Here is a 27558-nt window from a genome sequence, read left to right as displayed (position 1 = left end):
AAAATGGCCGACGAAATGACGCGACCTTATCTCGAGGAAAAGAACGTAAGACAAGGGAGATCGAGGCCTTGAATCTCGAGAAAGAAAGGAGTTGTCGTCCTTAGAGAAAGCAGTGAACTTTGATGGAACGATCCATCTCATGGGCACGGGTGAGTTCCGATTATCGCGATACGATCCTGTTTTACGATCCTGCCAACGAAGCCGAATCAAGAATAAATCGCAGCTGAACGGTCATCGCAGTTTTCATCGAAGTTTAACATTTATTAACAGGATTTCTTCTTCGAACGAATCCAAAAATGGTCGGCACGTACGCGCGCGTCAATTGCACTGGTATTCCCTTAAAGTTAGAAAGGACTAGTCGAAGGAGTGGAAGCTGGTTAGAATACTTTCTTCGAGTAGCTATAACTCTATTCGCTCGATGCCTGACCCTGAAGGTGATTTATCGAAAAGCCAGTCGGCTCGCTCGGAGAGTCGATCGCTTTTTCGCGTCTAACGGCGTTCGATTGCGAAAGAATCACAGTGCGAGCCTCGCGGGAAACCAAACTTCCTATTTCCAAAGAGTTAGGCGTGTTGTCGTCGGCCGAGAAAGCGATCGTTATCGATTAATAGAATTCTAGAGGCGCGATGTACTCGCCGGTTCCACGAATTTGTCCTCCTCCGTGTCCTTCGTCGGCGGAGACGACGTTCCACTTTCACTTCGTTCCTTCGATCTTTCGAAAAATTACAATTACGAGGAGTTTGCTACGTAGCTGGCTCGGGTTACTCACGAAAGATCACAAGGATGCGCGAGTCGGAATCCCCTGAAGGCGCCACGAGACCTTTGCAACTCCGCTCGAGATATACCTTGGGGTCCTTTGTTTGGACGCGCTCCAAAGAAGAGGACGAAGAGTAAAAAACAGACCGTGCGGTAAAAGCAAGATGCAATGTCCATAGAAATGGATGGCCTTCTAACGCGTCGCTCAAGAGTCAAGTTTGAAAGGTTCGACGGTAAATAGCATTGGTTCTGTTCGAGTTGTGTCGACGCTGACTATCAGGTGGCGACGCAGGTGCTCCTCGCGAACCTTTCGCTCGGTGGGGACCGTTTTTTGACAGAGCTACGCCAATGCGAGGCCAGCCAAGGCGCCTATGTACGTCCAGCCCCCTTCTCTCTCTCTTCGACCTTATCCTCCGTCGTAGAAAGCTCGACCAGACGACGCTGGCCGGAGCACAACGCTCCTGCTGCTCACTTTTCCACTTCCATCGCGCAGTCTTCTGGCCGGACCGGACGCGGTCTTGCCCTCAACCAGCAAACGCGGTGTTTCCCCGGGTGATTCCCCCCGAAAATTTGAGCATCGATCCACCCCCGTTCAGAGCGGGTTCGAGTTGCCGAGCGGGTGCCCTGCCGAACACAGTGCTTTCTCGAGATCGTTCGCTGGCAGAGAAGTAGTCGCGCGGTGTACAGGTGTGACAAGTATACTTGGAGTGCGCCTCGATGTGAGCACGGTGCTTTCATGAGGGATTAAGGAATAATCGACGGAGCCGAGAGACAGGTCTGTGCATTTCTTTTGTCCAAAGCAACTTCTATCTCTAAGAACGTGGCACGCTTTCTAGAAACGGCAAGTTTCTCGATCGAAAATCTGCAAAAGTTTGAATAAGTGCGATCGATTATTCCGGGCAAACAGATTGGTCGTTCGAAGAAAAGAGAGCCACAATGGAAATACCTTTAGATGGAAATCGAGGTTTTTCTCGGGTTATTCTCGCTGTTAGAATAGGAGAGTTTACGAGATTAACGTGGCGAAAGTAGTGGCAATCGCTTCGCTGTTCGTACTCGCGAACGTTGGCTTCTTTTCTCCACCGAATCCAGACGAGCTAGGCAAATTAAATTCGGATTACTTAAGCAGCGGTAATCACAGTGTTTTATTTACAAACGGTACGAGTCGTCGGCTTCTGCCCGCGGCCAGAATGTCAGCATTTTCTTGCGACAATCCGTCCACGTGAGCGTTCCAGACGACTCGAACCGTACCTCGCGGCTAAAGAAACTACTTGAACCAACTTCTCGCCCGATATAGTCGAAAGAAAAGATCGGCCACGCAATACCCTGGTCAAATTTTCGTAAGGAGAGAAAACTGTACGGCGCGTTGGCGTGAAAATAGTCTTTCGTCGGTTTCGCCATCCCCGGCATCCATCGACTCGATATTTCACGACATCTTACGAGAGACAGCGAGAGAAGCATGGTCGATCGATCAAATCGAGACAAACGATACGGTACGTTTGAAATCGTGAAAGGACGATCGGGCAGAGCGCGAGAGCTTCAGGAGTAAAATAAAGGCGCCAGGACTTTCGCTGACCATCCCATCCTCTCCCTCTTTCGTCGAAACGTTTTTACATCTTCGGATGACAACGAAAGCGAACTGGTTCTATCGTCGAATTTACCGTCCGCCCGACTTTCCATTCCTTTTTTTCTTTCGTGAAAAAAAAGAACGCGACTCCTACGCTCACCATCTCCCTCGAGGTTGTTTAATAAGGTGAAAGGAGAAAAAAACACCGCCGATACGTTTGCTTCGAGTCGGTCGTATTTTTGTTTCCAGCGTTTTTCAGTCTGTAATTTTCATAACTCGGTATTTTCGTGCGTTTCGAATAAGTTTCGAATGAAACCGCGGATTTCTATTCTGCTCGAGGATCGGTGCATCAACGAGCACCAACATACTGCTATCGTTCGAGGAAATATATTCAGACTCGGTACACGTGTTAAGAACGCACTCACGCGAATGTACGCACGCATCGCCATAACTACGATTGAAGTATGTATTTTTTTTTTTTTTTATATTGTAAAAAGGGTTCTCGTTGACCTCTAGGAAATGGAATATTTCCACGCTCTTTCGTTTATACATTTCCGCGATTTCAATCCATCGAAGGAAAAAAAGTCGAGGATAATGGAGATTGCTTGGGAAATTCGAACGCTCTGACTCGCGATCAGTTCCATTTTCTGTCTGATTCGTTCGAACGATATATATCGTGAAATACAACATTAGTACACTTCCATTTTGCACCAGAATATGGCGTGTAGCGTAACGTTCTCCGCGAGTTACGCGTCTTACAACATCACGGCGATAAACAAGCGGGCGTAATTTTAATCGTTAATCAAGTTACACGCCGGCTAATTCTAGCTGCGATTTTTTTCAACGGTCTATGGAAATGAACGAACCGCCGTTCACGGCGTATCGGCTACTTTGTCGATTAATCTCGTGGTTTTCCGTAACCTCGACAGTGCCTCGACCAACCGCTCTCTCTCTCTCTCTCTCTCTCTCTGTTTCTCTTTCCTTCGGTGTCTCCCTTTCGTTCTCTCCTTCCTCCTCATTGCATTCTAACGCGTCCACGTTCACTTTCGATCGGCGGATTCCGTGGCCGATTCTACACACGCTTGAAAGTGAATTTATTTCGCGAGGAGCCCGTTAGACTCGCGACACGCCTAGCCGGCCTAATTACTCGCCACACCACGAAATCACTGTTTCGAGTCTCCGCGGAAACTTAAACGTCTGGAAGCGTTCCGCGGCCGGAAACTAAGCCGCTCTGCGATCTTATTGATCGTCGATCAGTCGATGAGATGTCAAACGAAGCAACTTGCATAAACGTATATCGAGATACGGAGAAACCGCTCGTAAAGGAGCAAAACGTGAAAGCTCTGGGAATCTGACAGGATCGAGCGGATGCGAGGAAAGCGAGGAAAGTAGCGTGGAGAATGAACGCTTGCTTCCCTCTGAAACTAAGAAATAGGCTCGTTCCAATAATTATAGGTTGGAAATCGCAGCTCGATCGCGCATAAACCGCCGACGACTATGGCTGGCTGTTGCGTAATCAGCGAGCGCTTTCGCGAGCTTACGCTTGACACGTCGACCGATATTTTACCGAGTCTTTTTCGATAAACAATATCGAGAGCGCGCGAGCTCGAACGAACGCCGCGTTACGACACGAGAACGCGCGTCGTCCAGCCGCGGTCTGCTTTCTCCCGCTATACGCTGTCGGAAAAATAAACGAGCTACTTGGTCGTAATCGAACAGCCGGAATAGGCTTAATGGCCGGGTGGATTTGCCACGAAAATCGAGCCAATTCTTTCCCCAAAGTACACCGCGTCCCGATCAGGTTCCAGGCAGAATCGCAAACGTGAAACGTTGAACACGACGACTTATATGTACACGTGGTGCGAAACATTTTTCACGCATGCACGCGTGATTGGACAGTGACGAAAGTTTCATCAGGCGCGATATCTTTTAAATGCGTCGATCGCAACGGGCCGGTCGACAATTCCATTCGCAAAGAATTCTTTCGAAAATGAATATCACGTGTACGGCTAACGAGAACCGTCGTCGCCCGTACCCGATAATGTGCTATTAACAATAAATAGTATTATAAAAAGTATCCCGCGGTGGTCTCGTGATGCTGCTGGTCTTGCACGAGCGTGCGAATGATTTTTGCAACTATTTTTTATTCTTTGGTGAGTCGATCTTTCCTCTCGATTTCGAAAATGTTCTCGGCAATTGTAACGTGAAACTCTTAACGACTGTAGGGAAAGGAGAGTTGAGTCGTCTATCGAGTATCGGGAACAGAGACGAGGGAAAGACGATTTTGGCTGATATTTGTCGCCTTGGGACAAAGCGAAATTTGACCATCGCTTTCGAAACGAAACAAAGTGTGTCAGACTGTTCTACGAGGCACGCGTAAATATTGCGCGATATCTACTTTCGATGATGCCCGCGCGATCTGCACCGATCAATTCGATATACACGATCTGTCTTCGTGAACGATACTTTGAAGTAGTAATGCGAACAGCGGCTGTGAAACCGAGAGACAGACCACAAACCGGTGATCGTGAAACTTCCATTCAAGCAGAGACGATCGTGCGACTTTCTGGAAAAAGACTCGAAAGATAAAGCGGCGAATTAAGTAAATTGCGTTGCAAACATTAGTTCTAGTTTCTTTGGTAGCATTCGTCCTTTCTATACCTGGCTTTTCATAATAATTCGACTAATTAATCGCACGCTCTTCTGTGATCTCGTGCCATTCGATGGTTCGAGTATTCACCATTTCGATGGCGGTGTAATTTCTAGACGCGGGTATAATTTAAGAAGCGGTAGGAAGCAATCGTAAAACGTCCGTTGTACGATTCAGTATCGGGCTCGTTATGCTCTCTCAGCGCGCTATCGTTGCTGTGGCTGAAAAAGACTAGAAAAGAGGCGTAACGGCTTCACGACACGTTAATTGCGCTAATTATACACGCGAGTCTCTTTCTCTCGCGAGAAAGAAATTCGTAGGAGAAAGAGGAGGATGAGAAGACAAGTCCAATTTCCGATTCCGGCAATGTTTCTTTCCGTGCAACCACTTTCCTGCGGTTTCGGAATCACGTCGATTCCCAGTTACAAAATTTTCTCCGAAACGATGGCGAAATCGAATTCTGGATCGTGGAACGACCGCCGATAAGCGTAATATGGCTGCAGGCCGCGAAAACAAATGGAAAGCGTACGTCTTCTTTTATTACCACTTTCCTTATCATTAATATCGTTAATTTCGCTAACTCGTGGCTCGTTTTTGCCTTTTACCGTCCAACTAACGCCGAAGCAAGAAAAAAGCGGTACGACTCCGCGAGCAGAAGCCTCGCACCGTTAGCGTTCTGGGGCTGTAACGCCGGTTTATTTGTCGCGGCAGGCTTACACAATGTGTCGATAAAACGTGGCAAATAGCAGTTTACGGTCGAATAAATTTTATTCACGGTGGAGAGTGAAATCGTTTATCCCAAAGCCGGTTCTCTCCGCGGCAAGAGCAACGTAGTCACCGCCTCTCACGGATCGTCGTTCCACAAAACGTTTCGATTTTGTCAATTAAAAATCAAACCTCGCATCCTCGATTCCTGGTTGAACGAACTCGACCGGAAAACTCACGAATCTAGTGATCACCGCGACGATGATAAACGCGCTTCTTAATCAACGATTACCACCGATGAATGGATGCCGCGTTACGTAAGTTGACCGCTTTTAGCGAACGCGAGATCGATTATATTTGCCGAACGATACTCCAGACCGGTACTCCAGACCGATACGAGAGAACAGCGTTACCAAGAATTGTAATCATTAGAACTAATAAGTACGATACGATTCGATAAGTACGAAAAATCGAGGACTATACCGTTCTGGAAGAAGGCCCGGTATGAGAACGTTCGATCGCAAACGAACGATAGGGTCTTTGAAACTCTAACAAGCGCAATTTTTCGTAGTCGAGGCAGCTGTTTCCTCCTCTCGTTCGATCGAATGTTCGTTGTCTTATGGCGTGAAGCAGGCGTGTCGCGTATCAGCTTTTGTCAGTTTTACTCGCACGCGACCAATCCGGATAATTCTGGCACCTTGACACGAAAAACCAGTCAGCATTAAAGCGCACCTTCGCAGCAACGATGCTCGATTTTCATGTCTCTGTGAGCGAGTAAGATACATTGAAATATATTTCCATGCTTTCAAGGCCTAGCTTTTCAAGGTAGATCCGCGTTATCCTAATTCCTCTCTGTTACGACAACAGCTGTCCGAGCTACCAGGCGAATAAAAGCGATCGCGATATAGTCTCGTTCCATATTCTTCGGGCAAGTATCGACGTCAGTGGCATACTCGTTCGCCTGCACAATCCAATACTTTCTACATACGAAATAGCAATCCATTTCCTAAACGACGTGGAGGATTATTAACGATGCGAAAGAAACCGACGTTCGTGGTCTGTCTCGTTATCCTACGATCGCGTCTACCAATAACTGTAAACCGTGATTTTAATTGAAAGCGACGAACGAGAAGAACGAGACGGAGTCTGCGCCTGATATCGCGCCGGGTCTGACCACAGTCCTCTCTATCTACTGTACGTAATTATGTGCTGTGCACCGCGAATGCAACAAGTGTCTAACGAGTTACGGCGTTGGAGAAGACCGCGTGCACGTCTATATGGAATGTACATTATACCGGTACTCGTCTCGACGGGACACTTTCTACCCACGACGCAGTAATCCGTAGTCCAATGAGCATGAAACACGGATAAAAGTGGCAGCTAGCGGTCGTGTGAAACGCGCCTGTTCCCCCGTTTCAATTCGCCTGCGTCGTATCCCATATCCCTGATCCAACGACTGGGAAAATATCGCGTTACCTTCCTTTTTCAGGATCGAACTTAATTGCTCTGTGCCTTGACCTCGCCCGATCGGTCGCGTTAGACGACCGATCTCGAATCGAGCGCGCGCTCAGATCGATAAGGTTACTCAACGATAATCCAAGTGCCGATTACGGGAAAATCGACGAGAAAGCGTATGACCTCACCGCAAAAACCTTTTCATGGAACGTTTGATCGCGACGAGCTAAATCTATTCGCAGCGTATCGATAAGCGGCCGGCTGGCTTCTAACAGCTTTTTCCACTGCACAATGATCCGTGATTCGAGTTTCCGGTGAACGTGAGCTACCTTTACTCCGTATACGATTGCGATATATATGTATAACGGTAGGAACAACGAAACGAAACTAGAGAGAAGTCAATTCTCACGTTCTGCTTTTAAGTAATTGTTTTTACAATTGAGAGCGCACGATCGAGAGAAACGCTCGAGTTGCTAAAGCACCTGACGCGGGATAAATGTTTGAAAAAATGCGGAAACTCGTACGAATGGACGCGGAACACAGTCGTTCGATGACTGTTTTCCTTCGTCGCTTCGTCGTTATTGCCACTGTCCAACGTACAACCTTTCCGTAACAATGTACGATAACGCAACGTCGATAGCAGTTGCTCCAAGCACGAGGAAATGAAAGCTTGCTGCACCAACCTGTACGACTTTTGAAGGCTATCGGGTTTTCTAACCACGCCTTGTGTCGATGGTTTATCTGAAAAATCGCGAATGTCTCGAAGGAAGAAACAACGGAGGCAACCACGTTCCAAATACGTACGATAATAATTGCTCCTGCATATAGAATGGAAAATATATCCCTGCCAATAAAATTTTTACGAATTCCTCGTGTACGACGGAATTGTTCGAGCTCTAAGAGCGAGATTCGCTTAGAATTTCATTTCCGGAGAACGCCTCGGAGGATATTCGAAAGCACTGGGTATCGTAAGGTATTTAAGAAACGAAGTGGGTCGGACAACTGGTCGTGCTAGCCATAACTTCCGGCGACCTTTAGCGGTCGTGAGATGACCGTTACGTGTGTTGTAATATAACGTAATTTACCGTAAGGTAACGTTACGAGTGTCGCGTTCCGCGCACAACTCGATAAAGAGGAATCCTCGGTTTGTCCGTTGGAGGAAACGTATTTGCATTATCCTGGAATAGCCGGGGGGCGTTTCGAAGTGTCTACGCGATTCTGCAAGCGAGTCGAATGGCGAGAGAATTCATTTCGGCTTGATTTTCTAGCCATTTTAGAAATAGCGTAGAAACACGATCGCGTAATCGTGGCTTCTCCCGAACGGGACGAACAACGCGACTAAATTTCCCAGCAGGCCTGAGAACTCGCACAACGGTTCGTCGTGACACGAGCAAAGAAAGCAACAACGAAACTTGTGTAACCGAACAACGCGGCGATTCTCTATCTCCGAGAGGAACGCAGCCATCCTTCTGCTTTTTCCTGCCGCTTTTACACAAACGATAACGATCCGTCTGCGAACTGGAGCGCGATAGAGCGCTTAATTAATTCGAAAATATGCCGCGATTAACCCGAATGCTCTACATTTTTTATCCAAAACCGAGGCAAGACTAGAAAATTCCGATCATCGAATCCTATACCGAACAGAGAGATCCGTAAACGTAACTTTCAATGGCTTACGTTACGGTTTTCGATCCGTTCGCCTTAAGCAGAAATTTCCATAGTTGGAAAAGCAAAAATCGATAAAGACGAATTAAGCGCTGTCGGATGTTAATCCTTGCGAATGTAAATACGACATAATTCGTTTCAAAGGCGGAAGATCTATATCGTAAATCGTCTCTTTAATCGGGGAAAGGTAAAAAATACCGAATTACGTAGTCAAAAGCTATCACGAAAGCCAATCTTATCTCCAAACTACTTTCACCAGTTTCCGTTTCGAAATTGAGAGAATCTGCTCTGAATACATCGAAAGCTGAATCTTCGAATATCGTCCGCTAGATTTATCGAAATATATTTCTGTAAAATCGTTGCCATCTATGCGAATTCTCTTCGCTATTTGCTCGTAGAAGGCCGAGTAGGTGTTTCGAAAAAGTTTCATCCGTGAAGTAGAGGAGGAGATATACCGGGTACCCTAAGAGTGAAGTTCTCTTTGTTCTAGTAATTAACAGAAGTAGCATGCGCAGCAGTGACGACAAAGTCACACCCGGTATTACGTGATCGTGCATTTATATAACACCTACATTATCCTTGCATTATATGGTTAGCAGTGGTGACAGCACAGAGAAAGTTCCTAACCGTTCCCATATGCTCAAGTGCCTGTACCGGTCTACGGTCGACGCCAGAACTACGTCCCGATTATGCTTTATACAACTCGATATCGAACTTTGGCAATCCACGTCCACCTCCGTGTCAATTTTTAATACGATCGTAGCTACGATATTGCGTCAATGCCGAAACGCTCTTACGAAATTCTTGCATCGAATTAATTAGAAATATTTCTGCCTGTTACAGTAGCGCCAACATGCGGGAGAAAAGGTGGCTTCTGCTCGCTCTGTATGGTAAGTAAAACATACGCTTCCAAGACTCGCTGCAGACACAATGATCTCCCTGTGCCATTTAAAACATAACGCACACGATATACGCAATATCTCCGGGGTGGTTTAAATTCTCGATCGTATTTCGATGGAAGCAAAAGCGCAGTTAGCGATGGTTGCGATGTGACGGAGCTTAGTATTTTTGGACTCTCCATATCCGGAGAGGAATGCCGAAGACAGCGGTCGACCTTCCATCCGAGAGTTTAGCATCCATGTTATTCAAGGTTCGTTCACACCGGCGTCCCACGTACGTATATTCATCCTTCGGTACGAATCGAGTTCGCTTCATAGAGTTTGATACGGTAGGACGATCGAATCTGTCAACTTATTTTGAAAAAGAAGATGCTACGATTCGTATTCACGACACAGATAAACCGCGTACGTGTGACGCGCGAAAGAACTTCACAGAAAGAATCCACAAAGGAAAAGAGAAACCTGTTGTGCATATCAACAAGTCCGCTTCCTTTGTCCTATCGCGACGTGCAGTGCGAACCGACGAGCTCCGAAATTCTCTATCGATCGAGGCATCGGAAAAACGAGACGAACGTATTACAAAATTTCGAGCAAGCAGCTTTCGTCGCTAGCCGACACAATCCTTTGGACGTACAAGCAATCGTCCAACGAGACATTGTTAAACGATCGCGTGTACACTTAACGCGGTTTCTGACATTTTCACTTGTTCGACGACTATTCGTTTCTCGTATCGAGCGACAGCCAGCCGAGGCCTTCGAAAACTTGTTTGAAAGCTACCGAACGATACCGTGTACCCCACGCTCGCGTCTCGATTCCTCGGGATCGCAAAAATTTTCAGCCATAGTTTTGCACGAATGTTTACCATTCTCAAACTAGTTTACGTCGCCGATCTTTCGAATAATCTCGGTTCCACCATCGATGTATCGCGCGTGATCGTGGAAAAGTTGCGATTAACTTCTTACTTCGATTCTCCTATCTTATCTTCAAACGTAAGAAACTTCGTTAACGTAACGTAACGTAAGAATTAAATGACGCGATTGGATGGAAAATGAGCGAAAGAAATTAGTATCGTCGCGCCCTTTTTTTAACGAGAATGCCATGACATTCCCATTCGAGCGGGAATCGAAAAGACAATCGTTAGTTGGCGATACGATAGAATCGGAACGATGCAATTTGTTTAGACCGCAGCTACGGCAGTCTGTTTCGTCACGAAAATGTTTCGCCGTTACATTTGCAGCAGGGGTGTGCCCGCGCCAGCGTTTCTCACAAACGGAATGCGAGCACGTTCCCATAATTCATTTTTATGCAACGTCGCCGGTTGCTCGTTGTTATCGATTCCAGCTTGGAAAACCACGATCCCGTTACGAAGGTGCACAACCGCTGCCGGACGACGTGTTTTTCAACATCGAGGACGTTCACTCTCCGAAAAGGACCGTAAGGAGACCCTCACACCCACGTCGATCGTACCCGTCCGATCCGCTTCGCTATCGGACACCCCTTGCAAAGAGAGTATCGGCGAAAGTATCGCGTTTTTTTCCACGGGACGACGAGTTATCCTGTCTGGTTCGAAAGGTTGTCGCCAATCCGCCGACCTTGAACCGGTTTGATTTAATTAGACGTAGTTGGTGCGCGAAGATTTTGCGATAATTCAAGTTCATTAACGGGATATCGTTATGGTAGCGAGAAAAAAATAAGAGACACGGCAAAGGTTTATCCTTGAACGCTCGGTCCGACGAAAATAAAATGGTTAGACGTATCGTATCGTACAATCTGCTCGTAAATCAACGAAAGTCACCCACGAAAGAAACGATCGATAGACAGCCTTGATCTGCTTGAAAACAATTGCCCAACCGAACGCATTCACCTGCGCCGCGAAAATTGCAACACTTAAAACCGAGCTCTCGCTGCTCTTCTCATGCGCAGGTTTCGCAACGCCGACGCTTCTTCGTGACTTATGCAATCCGTGAATGCGTATCGGCCTTTGATTATTTACCATGTGTCTAACCGGTGTCCCATTCCAGCACGTTCCAGCGATCAAACCTGTCCCGTTGCTTTTAATAGTCACGTTTCGATCGACAACGTTTACCGCAATACGGGAAAACCGAAGGGGAAAGATCAACTACGAAGTTTCGGATAATATTTCGTCTTAACGACCAATATCGAATATTTTTTTCACAATTTCAGGAATTCTGTTGACCAACGCAGTTTCAGCCGAACGAAAGCCTACCAGGCCGAAATTCAAGATCGCGACAACTTCCACGTCGACGACCACAAGCAGCACCACCGAAGACAGCCACGTCCGCGAGAATGAAAACGAAGATACGGAGGTACGTCCTAACGAAGTAACATTCTAATCGCAGACATACAGATATAATTGCGCTCAACTTTTTTTGGCGTATCTGATCGAATCGAGACGTTGCTCGCGTAGCTCCGAGCACTGAATTTATAATGCGAAGCGTGGTTGTAGCGCGATCCTGTTGTGTTGCGCCTCGATTTACCGCTGCAGGAATAGAACGGGCAGATCGTTTATCGTCGATGATGCAAATCGCGTTGATGATGCTCGAGTCACGACAAACCACGCGTCTGTTTCTATTTTCCAATTATACATGCCAGTGTACTTGATGCAACGAAACGAAGATGCATAGAGCGAAAGATCGCGACACCGGTAGCATCGTCTACACGATACGTCTCTTTACGAGCGTTTCTCCCAAATCGTTGTAATTTACGACAATCCACCGGTTTAGATCTCTCGATTACGCCACATTCATATTAAATTAATTAACGTCTATCTAAAGCACCGTTGGGGCGCGTTCAAAGACAAGTTTACCTTCACATAGAAACGGCATCGTGACATCATCGAAAGTAGCATCGCGAGCACATCACTGACCGTTACCAAGAGCCACGGTAGAACTACGATGCATTAGATAACTACCGTCTCACAGGCTAGATACGCGCTACTACGCTCGCAAACGTGCGGACGCTTGCTTAACTTTCGACAGAATGGCAATGTTTGAAAATTACAAATAAAAAGACTCGGAAATCCTTAGAAAATTTGTATCTGTAGGCGTCTGACGTGAAAAAGGACAATCTTGTTACTCAACCAGTTGCTTATTCTCAGCTCGTTCGACCGTCAGGCTATACGTAGACACGACAAAGAAGATTCTTCCAAATCAATAGCGATATCGTGATTTTGACAATAGTATTTAAAATCAATTGACACTTGATCGAATTGTGTATTTGATTTTAATATACTATGATATACGTATATACGTTGACTCTAGGAAAAAAATAGTAAATCTTAATGATACGCACGTTTTGTTATTACAAATCGATCAACGTGTCCAGATACTTACGAGTGGTAATGTAACTGATCGAGAATGCTGTTCGTGATTTTCTTCAGACGATCACAACGGTGGCCAGCGAAACGAACGCGACGACTGGACACGTCCTCACAGGAATCCCGCAGATCGATTACATCTGGGACCCAAATCTGCCTCGTGAACTGAACGGCTACAATCTCAGCGATTATCCGTTTTACAACAGCATACCGGAGGACATCGACTTTAAATGCGATGGTCTTCACGATGGCTTTTACGCAAGCGTGCCTCACAAATGCCAGGTGAGAACTATGACTCTTCGTAATTATTCTGCTTGACGCGGTATCAATCGCTTAGCTATTCTTGGCGATGAAAATTGGTGGACTTTCTCTTTCTGTAAATAAAGTGAACATCTTGAAGGATATACACCGTCGACTCGAAGATGCCTCGAAGGTTCCAAAGGGGAACGAGCGCTCGACCGTTCGCTTATTCTCTCCGTTATTTTACGTTCACGATCATTTTGCATAATTGAGCGAACTTTGTCGTTTATCGTTTCTCGTTTCTCGGAAACCTTCTTAAAAGTAACGCGAAGATTCCTACAACGGGGAAGTCGCGCATAAAACTGTAAGATCGAGGACAAGTTAATCCGCGTGTGGAAGAACGCCTGCTGCTTCTCAACTATTTCGAAATGTCGAAATTTCATCAACCATGTAACGTACACTTACTAATACGTGATACATCGTAGTAATAAAATTTTAAAAAGTTACGTGTGACGCGTAACATGTTCGCAAACATTTTCCAGGCAGATGTCCAAATACCTTTCCGAGTCGCTTTAAATCTTTGCCCACTCTCGCGAATTTACTTGACAAATACCAGAGTATTCTTCATCAGGAGGGACGCTATGGGAAAAAACACAATGTGTACGATGAAACGTATGCAAGTATCGAGAAACACCGTGCGTAGCGTTCTTGCGGAAATCAGTCCGTAATCGCGAAACGATCGTGAAACATGGGACCGATCGCGTCCATTGCAAGAGTAAAAGTGGGTATCGTGATCGCTCTAGTGAAAAGGAAAGTCAGTGTCATCTGGATGAATGCCCGGGAAAGATTTTCTGACAAGGTGTATCGTCCACTCGCGCAATGAACAAACGTCAACGGTCCGTGACTGCGGTTTTCCCGTTTCTATCGACGGGACGAGCACCGACCGCGAACGAAAGAGATCACATTTTGATGGCGAGAACCATCCTTCTTATCCATCAGGTCTAACTAGTTCCTGCCACGACGCAAGTCTATCCTTTTCGTAATATGTTTTATGAACACAAAACAAAACGATCAACCTTATGGCAAATAGAGAAAGAAAATTCGTGATCCGATATCGAATAGAACAAAAAACTGATCGATTCGAAAATCGTCAAACGTTTCGAGCATTCTAAAATCGATCGTCCATTTACGTTCAAAGCAACGGAACCGAAACTGCGAGTTTCTAAATAATCGAGAAATAAACGAAACGAATTTAGCGGACGATTTAGTACTTGAAAATAAAACGCAAATTTTACACCTCGACGTAGTACGCGTAGGAGAATGCTGGTTAGAAAAGCGAGAAAGACGAGGTTGTGGCGGAAAAAACACGAAGAAGAGAGGAGACTTTCGCGGTCCGATACACTTCCCGTCCCTGACCGTTTCGAGATTCACGCGCGGCGATCTTGCGATTGTGAAAGCGATTGCAAAGTACCCCTTTCCGACGTTCCTTATCGATTGTTTAGCCCCAGCTACCGAACGAATGGGCCTATTGTCATGCAAATGTTCGCAGATTCGCCTCGCTCAGCCCTCCGTGAAGCAACGATGCCGAGGCAAAACAGGATATCATACAGAAACAAGTAAAAGAAAAATTCTTCCGAAGCAAAGCGGATCGATCTGATAGAACGTTACACGATTAGACGCGTGTTTCGCTTCATCCAACTTATTATCGCTAAAATGGTTTTACGATACTTTTCGGGCGATCGTGCTCCTCCGATAACCGTTCGCGATCGAGTTGGCCGTACGTTTGACATTTAGCAGCTGCAAGTTGAGCAATAACGGCGATCCATCATCGCGAAATCGCTCGACTAACCCGGTTCGAGATGCTTGGAAACAACAGCAGAGTTTCGAGTAATTTTAAACCGAGCGCGTTCTTGTCATGCAGATACGCAACGAGTTACTTCCTGCAATTTAGAACAGGGGACTCTGACTTTCCAATAAAATTACCAAAGCATAGAGAAACTACAGGCTGTTGGAGACTAGCGAGCGCGCACGCGAAAAGATTCGATTAAAAATTGGGATAAACGAGAAAAAATTGGGGAATAACGATTGGCCAACGAAGGAAGTAGACGAGGATCCCCGTCCGTCGTTCGAGACGGTGAAAAAATGAACGAGACAGCGTGTCGAAGAAACAAAGTCGAACGAAGAAGTTGTTGTACGAAGCAACCTGGACGTGCTCTGAATGATTCTAGATAATACCTTTAGATAATCCGACCAGACGGTCGTAGATACTTTTACAGAGACAAGCCGCCTATATGTGTAACACCACCAGACGCGCTTGTGGTAATTACTCGAGCACACGTAGTCACGGTGTGAAAGCTACGATACCTTCTAACAACGACGAGCGTCCGTGTTCGGTGAAAAGTATGTTACCAGTGTCGAAGATCGTTTCCTAAAAAAAAAAGTGATCAAAATGTTCCCGACGAGATAGATACTCCTTGAAGAAGAAAAAAAAGCGCTCCTACTTTCACGAATTCCGAACTTTCAAAGCTTCTTCATTTTTGATTTCGACATATCTGTAATTTCATCGTGATCTGTTTGTTTTCATGGTAAATCCAATAATTCGCGTTTCTTCTTTTTCAAGGTGTACCACCACTGCCTTTTCGGAACGAGATACGACTTCCTGTGCGCGAATTTCACGGCGTTCGACCAAAAGACCTTCATCTGTCACTTCGTCTCCGAAGTCGACTGCGCCAATTCGAAGAAATACTGGCACAGGAACGATGCCCTTTACAAGGCCACTACAACGTCCACAACATCCACGTCGACGACAACTACCGTGGCACCGGTAACAGCCGCCGCAGGACGTCAGCTACCGAGGGACAGAGATCTTCCAAGAAGAAGAAGACCCTTCAGAAGACGGCCAGCGTACGATTACTACGACGAAGAATATTACGACGACGATTATAGTCGTCCACGTGGCTACAGCAGAGACGACTACGACTACGACGACCGAAAGTACAGAAGAGACAGAGATCGTGACTTCAGAGATCGGGATCGTGACTTCCGAGACAGAGACGTTCCAAGGTCTCGGGAAGGAATCCCCAGGGACGACAGAGATCGTGACGCGAGCGCCAGGGATCGGTATCCGCCTAGAAACAACAGAAGAGACCCTACTAGGGCGAGAGATCCTCTCGAGGAAGATACAAGAGTCAGATCTAGAGATCCCGATCAAGGATCAAGGTCCGCGTCTAGAGAACTCGACGACACGGAATTGGACGATCGACGAACCGAGTCGAGGCTTAGAGACACCGACGATCGTCGGTACTCCGATAAAAGGTAATTCCTTCGTGAACAAAAATGCGAATGTTTTACCGTTTGATAGTTCGACGACGAATTAAGCAAATTCTTTCGTAGGTATAGAGACGATTACGACGATAAAGAAGCTGGTTCTCCGCCTTCAGGCGCGACTGGAAACTCGGATGGCTTGGTAAAGCCTGCAGCACCTGCAACATCGGTCTACGCAAGACCGAGAACTCCTCCGAAAATTCGAAGACCCGTGCCGCTTTCCGAACAGGACAGATACGCGTACAAAGCTACAGCTGTTCAATCGACCGGTAAATTTCTTGTGCCGACGATGTTTAAACGATTCGTCGTATATGTCGATTAATTTAGATTAAATAGGATAGAAGATTTTAAACGCGCGCAATCCACGCTCTTTGCAGAAGAACCTCGAAGAAGACCGGTGGACGTCGCAGACGAGGACTATTACGAAGACGAGTTAGAAGATGTGAGGCCGGTTCGAAGACCACTGAGAAGGAGACCAGCTTATAGAGACAGGGATCGAGACTTCTATGACACCATAGAAAGGGATAGGGGCCGACCCTACAGGTAAGGTAACGTACGTACACAACACTGATACAATTATCTGTATATTCGTCTGTCGTAACTAATCGATCGCAACACATTATCTAACGATACCGTAACATGCGTAATGCGCGAAGTAACATACGTGCCTAACACAGCAACATCATCGAACGTACATTCGTATAAAAGATACAGTTACTTCGGGTTAAAGAAAATTAACAAAATTTCTAATTTCAGAACTCGATATCGGGACGACGAAGACGACCTGCGATCGAGAAAACACTCGGATCGCTCGAGAGATCGCTACTACGATCGAGATAGGGATCGGGGTGTAGAACGTGGAAGGGATCGATCCCTCGATCGTGGAAAGGATCGTAACGCGGAGAGACCACCGGATCGTGATCGAGGAAGAATGCAAGACACGGACAAGCCAGAAAGACCGCATCGACCTCAAGATAAAGAACGCGAGCCAGATCGTTCTAGGACGGGTTCGAGATCCAAGGATTTACAAGAAACTACAGACTCGGCCAGAAGAGGCAATGGTTACGATCGCACGGAAAGGACCACTACCACTACGACGACTACCACGTGTTTGCCCGAACAGCTCGTTCATAAAGCAGAATCAATTTCGAAAGAACCCACGAACGATAGACAAGCTTTTGCCGAAAAACAAGCAAAATCTGCGCAGACTCAAACAACGCGAACGCCGATCGAGGATGGAGAATCGTATCGAACGAATCAGCAGTCGGATTACCAAGAACGAGATCAGGACGAAAAGCGTGATCGTGGCCATTATCATACCGCGTCGTTGGAGGAATACTCGCAAGATTATTACGACGAACCGGAAGATCCACCCGCTCCACCACCAAGAACCACGGTTCGCATCGTTAAACGACCCTTCTTACCATCTAGAGGCGGGAACCCTAATCCAAGAGGCTTGTCTCCGGTCGGTGTGAAAGCTACCACGTCTAAGAAGGAAGAGGACAGACCGACTGAAAGGACAAACGTTCAGGAGAGAGGAAAAAATTATTACGTGCATGAGGCAACGCAGGACAATCTCGAGGAATCTAATCAAGAGCCTAAAACGCAACAAGAGGAGAACGAAAATCACGATACGTACAGGAACGTTCAAACAGAGAGTCAGCATGGATATAACGACGAATATGATACATCTATAGCGAGACCTGCGATTAGAAGGCCGACTGAGAGACAAAGGGAAGAAGAACAACAAAAGACTATAAGCGATGCGTTTGTTCGGACATCCAAGCAGGAACAAATAGAAAATGAACAGAACTTTGGAGGACTAGCCAAATGGCCCACCGAGGAATATTCCAATCAGCAGAGTAACGAAGGAAACGTGCAGATCTCGGGTTCGTTCCGTAACAAGGGCCGATTAACCGTAACCGAAAACTCAAACGTTTACGGGTCTACCTTTAAAAACGACGAAGCTGAGGAGCAACCAACAGGACCTCAGAGTTACAGAGTGAAACAAAGGCTGAACGAGGTGACGCATCGTTTGCAGGATATCCCGGAAAGCGAGTACGACGTCACTTTGAACGACGCATTAACGCCTACGCTGAATCAGGAGGCAAACTTGCCCAGTGGATTCGTTCTACCTCTTCACCGACAACTAGGAAGAGACGCGGTTCTACAATCATCCGAGAATAATTACAAAGTTTCCAGGCCCGTGAATCAACAGCAGCAGAAACCATTCGTTTCTAATTCTCAATTTTTGCCAGCAGTTAGCAACAACGACAGACTGAGAACCGTATATTACAGAACGCCCGAAACGATTCAGATCGGTGGAGCGCAATATAGGCCGCAAAGAGGATCATGGCACGATTACACCGGCTACTGAAACAAATACTAACGACGAAGAAATCTTGACAGAAAGCTTTGGAACGTTAGGAAATCGGTCGATTCGGGCACGTTTCGTCGATCGAACGTTTCAAGGAACAATCTTTTGCAGAAGCTAACTTCCTTTCAGAATAAAGGAATTTATTAGACCCTTGGTCGTGTGGTCAAACTTTTCGATGTCTTTCATAGGAGGGGATAGGAAAGCGGATGGTTTTCGTGTATTAGATCTTGAAAGTAGAGAACGAATATCCGAATAATCAAACTACTACGCAGAGAGGCGAGCAAATATCGAGCACAGTTAAAGCAAATCATCACGAATCCAGAAATTAATGACCTTTTATTCGACCGAATGATCGAAAAACTATCACTGTCCAAAATAGCTTTTAGCATTAGTATCGACGACGTTAAATTCATTCTTCCCTGTAGTAGTTTTTCAAAAACTATGTTTTAAATATTAGCCACTTATTAACTAGCTTAACTTATTAGCTGTTCAACTATTTTTATTTTATTAACTGTCACAGTATAAATCTCTGATCGAAGATGTAAATTACAACGGTTTCTACTTTCGGCTAATCTTGTAAATATGCGCACGATTATTCACTATTCCTTCGAATTAAATTATTACTCCCAGTGCGATGATACGCGTGTAAACAGTTTTCTACGAAAGCACATTCGTCGTCTCGATTTTCTTTTCGACAATAGTAGCAAGTAAGTTTTCTCGAGTATGCATTCTATCTTTAATGTAATGTAAATTATACCAGTCTTGACGTACGATATTAAAGAGTGACAAAACGTATAAATCTAATTCGTATCCCAACATGAACTTCGTTGCGGCCCGAATTTCCTTCCCTCTTCAACGTCTATATTTAAAATATTAATATATTAAAGAGTGACAAAACGTATGAATCTAATTCGTATCCCAACATGAACTTTATTGCGAACTGAATTTTCTTCTTTCTTCAACGTCTGCACTCCTCTCTGCGCGGTCAAGCTCCTTTCTTCTTTCTTGCTTCTTCTAGTTGACGTTTGCTATAAAAATATTCAGATTGATTAACCTCGAACACTGCATATAACGACGCGACTATTAAAATTAATTATTAAATCGACCGACAGTGTGCATATATAAATGTTACTATTTTATATTAACTGTAGTTCTTACTAATTTAAAAAAAATTTTTTAACTAATTTTAAAAAGATATATGCAGTGAACGAAGGTTGATCTCGTAGCCATTAGCTCGATATTACGTACGTACAATACAGGTATTATATCGTACAATACAGGTATTATATCGTAAGTAATATCGATTGCCCAGGTCTCACCACGGGGAGGTTGCTACGAATGGAAACCCACAAAAATAAGATCATCTTCTATCTTAAAGAGATCAAAATTCTATTCATTGTCGCATAACTTATGTAAAGATTAAATTATACGAGAATGAACAACGGTACGTATTAACTAAACAGGTTGATTAAGAGGAGCGTAAAATAATCAATGGTAGAGCGTTTGAGTGTTATTTTCTTTATTTTCTATTTTATATTTATCGATGTTGAATATTTACAAATCCTTCATTGTGGTCATTGATGACTTAATTCTGATGACACGTTTCGTAAGCATTTATTAGAAATAGACAGATTCAGTGCTTTTTGTTAGATTTCTCTTAATTTTTAGATGCGCAGTTTTAGACATTTTTTGGCCACAAAATTTCCTATGAGAAAACAATGTTTCATTGTCGGGGAAACTATCAAATTTCTTGTTAATATTTTGCATTTAAAGCAGTTATGCGATATGTACGTACAACGTCAAGGAACTCGAAAATACAGTATGTTCCTGCAATCGAGCTAGTATTACTCTTAACAAATTGTGCCACGAGAACGTTAATCAATCGATAATAAATGTTTCATCAAGGATAACGTAAAATACATCACAGAGTAAAATTTACAACTCAACAGAGCCACGTACACACAAACCAAGTCATCCCTGTAAATACGAAAGGATGAATTAAATCTATAGAATAACATTCTCTCTTCCATCTCGCTTGATTCAATTTCCAACTACCGCAACAAATTGTAATGCAAGATTGTCGATGTTTTGCGTAAACGTGGCTATTATGAAAAACGGTAACAATAATTACAGTCAGTCGAATTGTCAAACTGCATCGCTGAAGTGCATTCTAATAGACGTGTCGTTAACAAGTGAAATGAGCGGTGACGTTCATCGCATCTACGATCGTATCGCAAACTACGAGAGAATTTCCGGCGATACGTAACTAAAAACAATAATTCGCTAATACCTGTCGCACCGTTTCAATTTGTACTCGCCGACTATAAAAATATCAAATCTCGTCTCACGATGCCGAGCGGTCTAACCAATCAGAATCGATATCTCGAGCACCGCCTAATTGCTCTGATTACCTTCTAGCGCGTAGTTCTGTACATAAATGATAGAGTATAAGAATAGGTTAAATATATATATATATAATATTTATATTTATGTATATCTTGATATATATATATATATATATCTATATATAAATATATATATATATAATATATATATAAATATATATATAAATATGCGTATAAATCCAAAATAAATGCAAATGTGTACGTTTCGATAATCTTTCGCAAGAGATAGAGACTCGTCCCTTTTCTTAGGAATATTCGTGTATATATATGCGATTTTCTTCAGAATTACAATTAGATTATACGCTATAGGAAAGAGACTGATTGGCTGGCAAGAATACGCACCCGCGGAATGGCGGAAAGTTATTTACAAATTTCTTTATATTACAAAAACAATACCGAGCGCGATAAGAAATGCAACGTTCTTTTGGTATGAGTGTAGCAGTATCTAAACGTCTTGCAGTTTAAAAGTTAACTCCCTTCGACTCGTAACAAAGACAAAAATCATCGACTCCTCTCGCGGTTAATCAATAACACGTTGCAGGAATATTTAAGGAGCGTACTAATCATACGTGACAGAAATGATAATTAATTAATTATATATTACATAATATATGGTAATTGCGCAGTAGATGCTGCACTATACGCAACATATATTATTAATTAATTACTATTATAAAATGATACATGTACGTGTAACAAAAAGATGCCTTTGCTTGCAACTGGCACGTATGTATATCGTAATTTAGATTTTGAAATGTTTATTCTTTGGTAAAGTGACATCCGTTTGAGAGTTATCCTCGAAAGAACAAGACATTCAGAGAGAACGGTAAAACTTTATCCACGCGACACGATTCAATATCCCAAATGTATCGTCAATTTCCACAAAAGTTTCAACATTGGCAAACAATAATATAAATTTATACGCAATCTTGCAAAGGAAGACAGTCTATAAAATTATCGGATCGACGTTTAATCGCGTCACATGCACAAATTTCGTTGCATGATCGAAGATACAGTTGAGAATGTAAATATGTAATTCATCCTAAATTTTGTATACAGCGAAAGATGGACCGATAGTCACCGATTTTATACAACATATCAATAACGTGTTAAAGTTTACTGACCAGTTTCTTAATGTTATCGTAAAAAATTATGCTTTCAATATGTTCTTACAAACTATCGAAACCGCAGTCAGTTATCCCGTATCCTTTATAACCATTGTATATAAACGTAGAATCGGTGATCGTGTAAGTAGCAGTATTCTTATGCAAACGTTCTGTACATATTCAATCGTTAAATAATAGAGACATAAATATCGTGCGATTATCAATAACCCTGCCAATATGGTCGGTGAAATGTCTTTTCACCTTTAGAAACGTACATACGTGTAATTACCATCTGAATGGATGTTATGTAAAAAGTCGGAGATGGATATGTTTTACACGTTCAAAGATGAAAGATTTACGTTTATCGGCATAAAACACGTCTACTTACACCAACACTCGTTTACATTTAGCCTCTTAATTCAGTTCGACGATATTTTGCTTCGCACATACCTGGTATCTAAACCTTCCCTCCATATATAGGTACACAGAGTTACACAATATTGTTCCCTAAGCGTAACAAGCTCCAAGAGAAGACGTTCATGTGCGACGTTCAATGTTCGATTCTCGAAATGTCGAATGCTTCAAGTCACGATCACGGAGGTATAAGCGGTTAAATGCATTGCCTATAGAACTCGATAGAGATCGATAGAGAAATCGATCGAAATTTCCTTGCAACTCGCCCGGGAGGACGAGGCAATTGGACATGAACCGGTACTAGATTTTTATTGCGGTTATTCGGTAAGGCGATCCACGCAGCGGTAACTCAAAGCTTGTCGCTTTAAATTATGAATTGTGTAACTGAGCGTCTCTGCGTTAAAGTTCGTGCTTTTGTTAAAAAGTTTCGCACTTTGTACACGGCACACGTATTAATTACTATTAGGTACCAGCTTACGCTATCGGTGAATCGTCATCGTCGTCGTCGTCTCTTGTGACTAGCACATTGCCGTAATGATTTGAACGACGCTGTCGAACTCGTTGGAACCACTTATATCGCTTCTCGACGAAATACAGTAACATGAGCATTAGTATGAGGAAAGTCAGTATAAACAAGCCAGCACCTATGGGACTACCTAAACAAAATTTTAAAATAATTTCATTCAGCACCATCGACATGAAAAATCGTAGCGTTTCTTAATTAAACATTTCCTTCCGCGATAACCCTCTATCTCGTGGTTACTCTATGTACGATATAACGAGTTAACGCAATCGTATTATCGATCTAGAAAAAAAATAGGGAAATTGTTTGCTCGACCGTTTACGAGATTTGCACAGAATAGTTTAGTTTGCGCCGATACCAAGCTAACTTTTTCACTACCAAGCTAAATTTTTAGGTTAGATCTTTCGCTGCCGACGTTTTTATATATATATATATACCTCCTGAGTGGACTTCGATCGTTGACTGATCAATAATTACGTTGCGAAATGTAGTAACCTGGACACACTGGCCTCCGTCCGCTTCGAAACCTCTCACGCATCTGCACTGTGCTTCTTCGTTCTCCGAATTTTTAAAGCATCTTTCGTTTTCGCCACACTGATCCGTCGCTTTGTTGATGTCGCATCGTTGAAATTGGCTTGTCGCATTTTCGGCTGAAACATCTGAGTAGTCGGTAAATTACTCTCAATCAGGCAGCGCATCGAGATCAACGAGTAGCGTTACATTGTACGAGATGAGGCCCAATCAGCCGAATACAAATTGAAAGCAGGAGACATAGAAAGCTTAGCTAATTCGTCTAAGCAAAGGTTAATAGGGTGTGGATATCAGCCACGGCAGGTAAAAAACATTCCAGCCCCGCAAACATTTGTAGGATTAACGTACTTCGGCAACTTTGATCCTACGAGTACAAAATAAAATTGTTCTCGAAGATGTTGCAACGTTTTACGAATAGAATAGAAACCTTTTACGAATATACTACGTGCGTTGTATGTAAACGTTTTGATATTTCGCGCAAACACGTATTTCACAAAGATAAGAAAAGTATTTAAACGTGATCGCGAACACTTAATGGGATCGTTTTAACGCTAATTATTTATCTATACGAACATTGATCTCCTACAAAATAAACGTTTGCATCCTCTTCTAATTTCTATATACATTCTCAGATTGGTTTTAAATACCGATTGAATCATCATAGCCATATATCGTTACAGCGACGAATGAAATTTAAGAATGTCTTTATATAACACAGATAATGTGTACATAAAGTTTCCTACGATAAATACTCAAACGTGTACTTTCATGAGCTACAGAATGCACGAACAAAGACCACGTTTTATTCTACAGTGTATCCATTTAACGAATCATTATTAATCGATTTGCATGAAATGCGCGCAAAACAATAGACAGCTCGGAAGAATAAAATTTTCTTAATGATATGATCGTCTCGCTCGAATTGAACGATAACGATAACTGCCGGCAAATTCATAGTCACGAGTTCGTCATTATCGTCTTTTTCTATCGCTATCGGAGTCAGCCGACAGTAACGATCATTTTTCGCTTCGTTTGAACAAAAGACACGAAGCGCTTCCAGCGAGAGTGGTATATCATTGCGACTGTATCGACACTGCGTGAGCCGAAATTGGCTGAATCAGTTAATCGAGGCGAATTCGTTTTATCAGCTAGAATACAGAGGTTAACTACACGGAGGTTGGTTGAGTCAAGCAAATTAACGGACTTTCTTCTGATTTAAGTCGATAGTATCGCATTAATTCGATAAGGTGCCTTCCTGCAATACGCTTGTCAAAATGCAAACGAATTTCGCGAATTTCGCTGTAGGCAGTGTTAGGAATATCTGCTTGCCTTGAAACATCGCATTCAGTTTTCTACAATTATATTTATTAATATACAGTATCGCGGAATTTTTACTTAAAATTTACAGTTCTAGAACAACGACATCTTTCGTTTGAACCTTACGTTACGTGTGCGCGCTACGAAAGGAAACGGCGGGACTCTACCAAAAAATTATTACATAGCAACCGAAAACTATTTGCACGTACGCTCATTCTCCAACCTTTGTACCGATATAAAGATTAATGATACGAAACTTTGATATACTTGAACCTAATTAGGTTAATTAGTATATAAATACTATAAGAAATACAGTAAGACGCAAATACTTGTTACAGCCACTGCACGTTACATATGTAAATCTATCGACTATAGTTAGACTGTTAATAAGTCTGTTACTTCACTTTATATAGCACATACTGGGCCATGATAGAAACATTCTGCGTACGCGGTTGATAACCATATCTTCCGTAAAATAAATTACATGGGCGGACAATACAGGATGACTAACGGAATCGTCGCGAAATATTATTCGTTCGCAGAGCTAATTACGACCGCTAAATAAAGCGTTTGCACGTCAACTGCGCGTTAATTATTTCCCACGAAAGGGGATGCAAGACACAAAGTTATATTTTCAATTGAGCAGATTCGTGCGTGTCTTATTTATCTTGCGCTATTCGTTGATGGCGAAGAATGAAAGAAGACGACGCTGTTGCTGATACTGATACTAGCATTAGTGTTGAATAACGTTAAACGCTACGTATGGACTTGTTATAACATTGACTCATCTTCTTCGTTATAAAGTGAACGCTGTGTGCCTTGAGCAAAAAAAGCGAACAAAGGTGTAAAATATATCAGCAACTGTGATTGAACGCGATAAGCTTCGTACCTTCTGGCTAGACAATAATAAATATTGCCAACGTATATTTTCGTCCGTAGGTTCATGGAAATTCGTTGAAAGAAAAAATTGTCGGATATATAATTACGGACGGGAAATACCGGCCGTTGTACATCAACTAGCGTACAACCGAAACAAATTGATTATGCGATAACGAGCGTCTGCTACGTGCTACGTTAATCATTTATCTTCCATTGGGACAGTATGTACACGGCAGTAATTGATGTTTGAAAAATTGAACACGGAATATATGCGAGCGAATCAAGCGAGAGAAACGTGTTTCAACCAGTGAAACATATCGATGTGGCGTTGAAAAACACAACACCCGCGGCGGCTCGATTTCTGGACCATAAGCACCAAGAGGAGAAGAGACACGCGGATAGTCGGAGAGCAAGGGAATTAGAGAGAAATGGAAAGAAAGAAAGAAGGCGCGCGCGCTCGCGCCAGAAAGAAAGAGACCGAGTACAGGAGAGGGGTAAAGGGAGAGACGGAGAAAAAGCGGAAGAAGACTATTGTGGCCTTACAGGGGTGACCCCAATGCTTCGATTGAACGAAGCAATTTCGGCCTCGCTCGGTGCAGAGACACTTAATTTGCTGGCAAACGCCAAATGTAAATTGTTTCAGAGAATCCATGCTTACCTGCGTAACTGGATGGCGCTAGAAAAAGCAGTGCCACGATGAGATAGCAGAAAACATTGCCTCGAACGTTTCGCATCTTGCTTTCTTTTTTTCCTTCTCGTGTTGACGCTTGCTCTTTGTATTTCTTCTCGGCCCTTCCTGATTCACGATCACATAATAATAATAATCGACAAAAATATTCAAAGTACACTCACGATCGATGCGTTTGTGCCGCTCGGGAAACCCAATGTTGAACGCACAAAACGTACACGCACGTCTTTCGGTAATGTATTCGTTTAGATAACCTAAAAACCTCAGCGCAAAAACAATCAACAAGCACGCATAAGCCGGCTCATTGCCGATCGGCCGACCGTCACCAGTTTTGACAGATAAATGCTAGGCCGCGCCGCGGAACGCGTTCAATCATCTGTTATTAAACGACCATTTGCACTTATCGAACTCAATTGGCATCGAGAATCGCAAAATGTGTTTCGATTTCGAGACATCGAGATGGCGCTATGGTACGCGCGTGTACCTTCGACTGGCGCGACAATCAAAACGAAATTTCACGCACAAGCTGTTTAAATCTATTATTTCCAACTAATCCAGCTAAAAAAGAATTATGAAACAAGCGTTACGAAAAATAACGGCGTTCCTATTTGAATCTAATCTGAATTTTCATATTTATCGATCGTATTTTAAAACAAAGTAGTAATTGATCGCTATTTCGAATCTTATTCCGAATTTGTGTAAAATGAATACTTTTAAATCGGATA

At 43.5% G+C, this 27558-nt stretch overlaps 2 protein-coding genes across 5 annotated transcripts; one reads left to right on the top strand and one right to left on the bottom strand.

Annotated features, from left to right (window-relative positions):
- The first annotated feature begins 1174 nt into the window (after positions 1-1174).
- LOC117155553 (uncharacterized) lies at positions 1175-19774 on the top strand. Of its 3 annotated transcripts, none has more exons than XM_076623274.1 (8): positions 1175-1529; positions 9640-9683; positions 11877-12019; positions 13093-13311; positions 15890-16584; positions 16663-16862; positions 16971-17136; positions 17350-19774. In XM_076623274.1, exons 2-8 carry the CDS (start codon positions 9647-9649, stop codon positions 18968-18970), a joined length of 3081 nt encoding a protein of 1026 aa, XP_076479389.1. In that variant the 5' UTR covers positions 1175-1529; positions 9640-9646; the 3' UTR covers positions 18971-19774. The 3 variants fall into 3 exon arrangements, with proteins under 3 accessions (XP_076479389.1, XP_033187541.1, XP_076479390.1); XM_033331650.2 differs by having other exon boundaries at positions 9637-9683; XM_076623275.1 differs by lacking the exon at positions 1175-1529 and adding an exon at positions 4824-4828.
- Positions 19775-20472: 698 nt separating this feature from the next.
- LOC117155558 (uncharacterized) lies at positions 20473-26938 on the bottom strand. 2 transcript variants are annotated; one of them, XM_033331658.2, is made up of 3 exons: positions 26804-26938; positions 23856-24077; positions 20473-23551 (listed from the first exon to the last, which is right to left on the bottom strand). In XM_033331658.2, the coding sequence occupies exons 1-3, from the start codon at positions 26877-26879 to the stop codon at positions 23370-23372; spliced, it is 480 nt and encodes a 159-aa protein (XP_033187549.1). In that variant the 5' UTR covers positions 26880-26938; the 3' UTR covers positions 20473-23369. The 2 variants fall into 2 exon arrangements, with proteins under 2 accessions (XP_033187549.1, XP_076479392.1); XM_076623277.1 differs by having other exon boundaries at positions 23856-24068.
- Positions 26939-27558: the final 620 nt, after the last annotated feature.

The sequence above is a fragment of the Bombus vancouverensis genome, chromosome 12 (assembly GCF_051014615.1).
Source record: "Bombus vancouverensis nearcticus chromosome 12, iyBomVanc1_principal, whole genome shotgun sequence".
Taxonomy (NCBI): Eukaryota; Metazoa; Arthropoda; class Insecta; order Hymenoptera; family Apidae; genus Bombus; species Bombus vancouverensis.
This window is presented reverse-complemented; position numbering and strand designations above follow the sequence as displayed.

What these genes read in the sequence shown, in the direction of transcription:
- LOC117155553 (XM_076623274.1), top strand. Translation starts at nt 9,647, where the DNA reads ATGCGGGAGAAAAGGTGGCTTCTGCTCGCTCTGTATG. An exon ending in ATGAAAACGAAGATACGGAG is followed by an intron (nt 12,020 to 13,092) that starts GTACGTCCTAAC and finishes GATTTTCTTCAG; the next exon opens with ACGATCACAACGGTGGCCAG. An exon ending in TACAGCTGTTCAATCGACCG is followed by an intron (nt 16,863 to 16,970) that starts GTAAATTTCTTG and finishes CGCTCTTTGCAG; the next exon opens with AAGAACCTCGAAGAAGACCG.
- LOC117155558 (XM_033331658.2), bottom strand. Translation starts at nt 26,879, where the DNA reads ATGCGAAACGTTCGAGGCAATGTTTTCTGCTATCTCATCGTGGCACTG. An exon ending in AGCGCCATCCAGTTACGCAG is followed by an intron (nt 24,078 to 26,803) that starts GTAAGCATGGAT and finishes CCGACTACTCAG; the next exon opens with ATGTTTCAGCCGAAAATGCG. An exon ending in GATCGAAGTCCACTCAGGAG is followed by an intron (nt 23,552 to 23,855) that starts GTATATATATAT and finishes AATTTTGTTTAG; the next exon opens with GTAGTCCCATAGGTGCTGGC.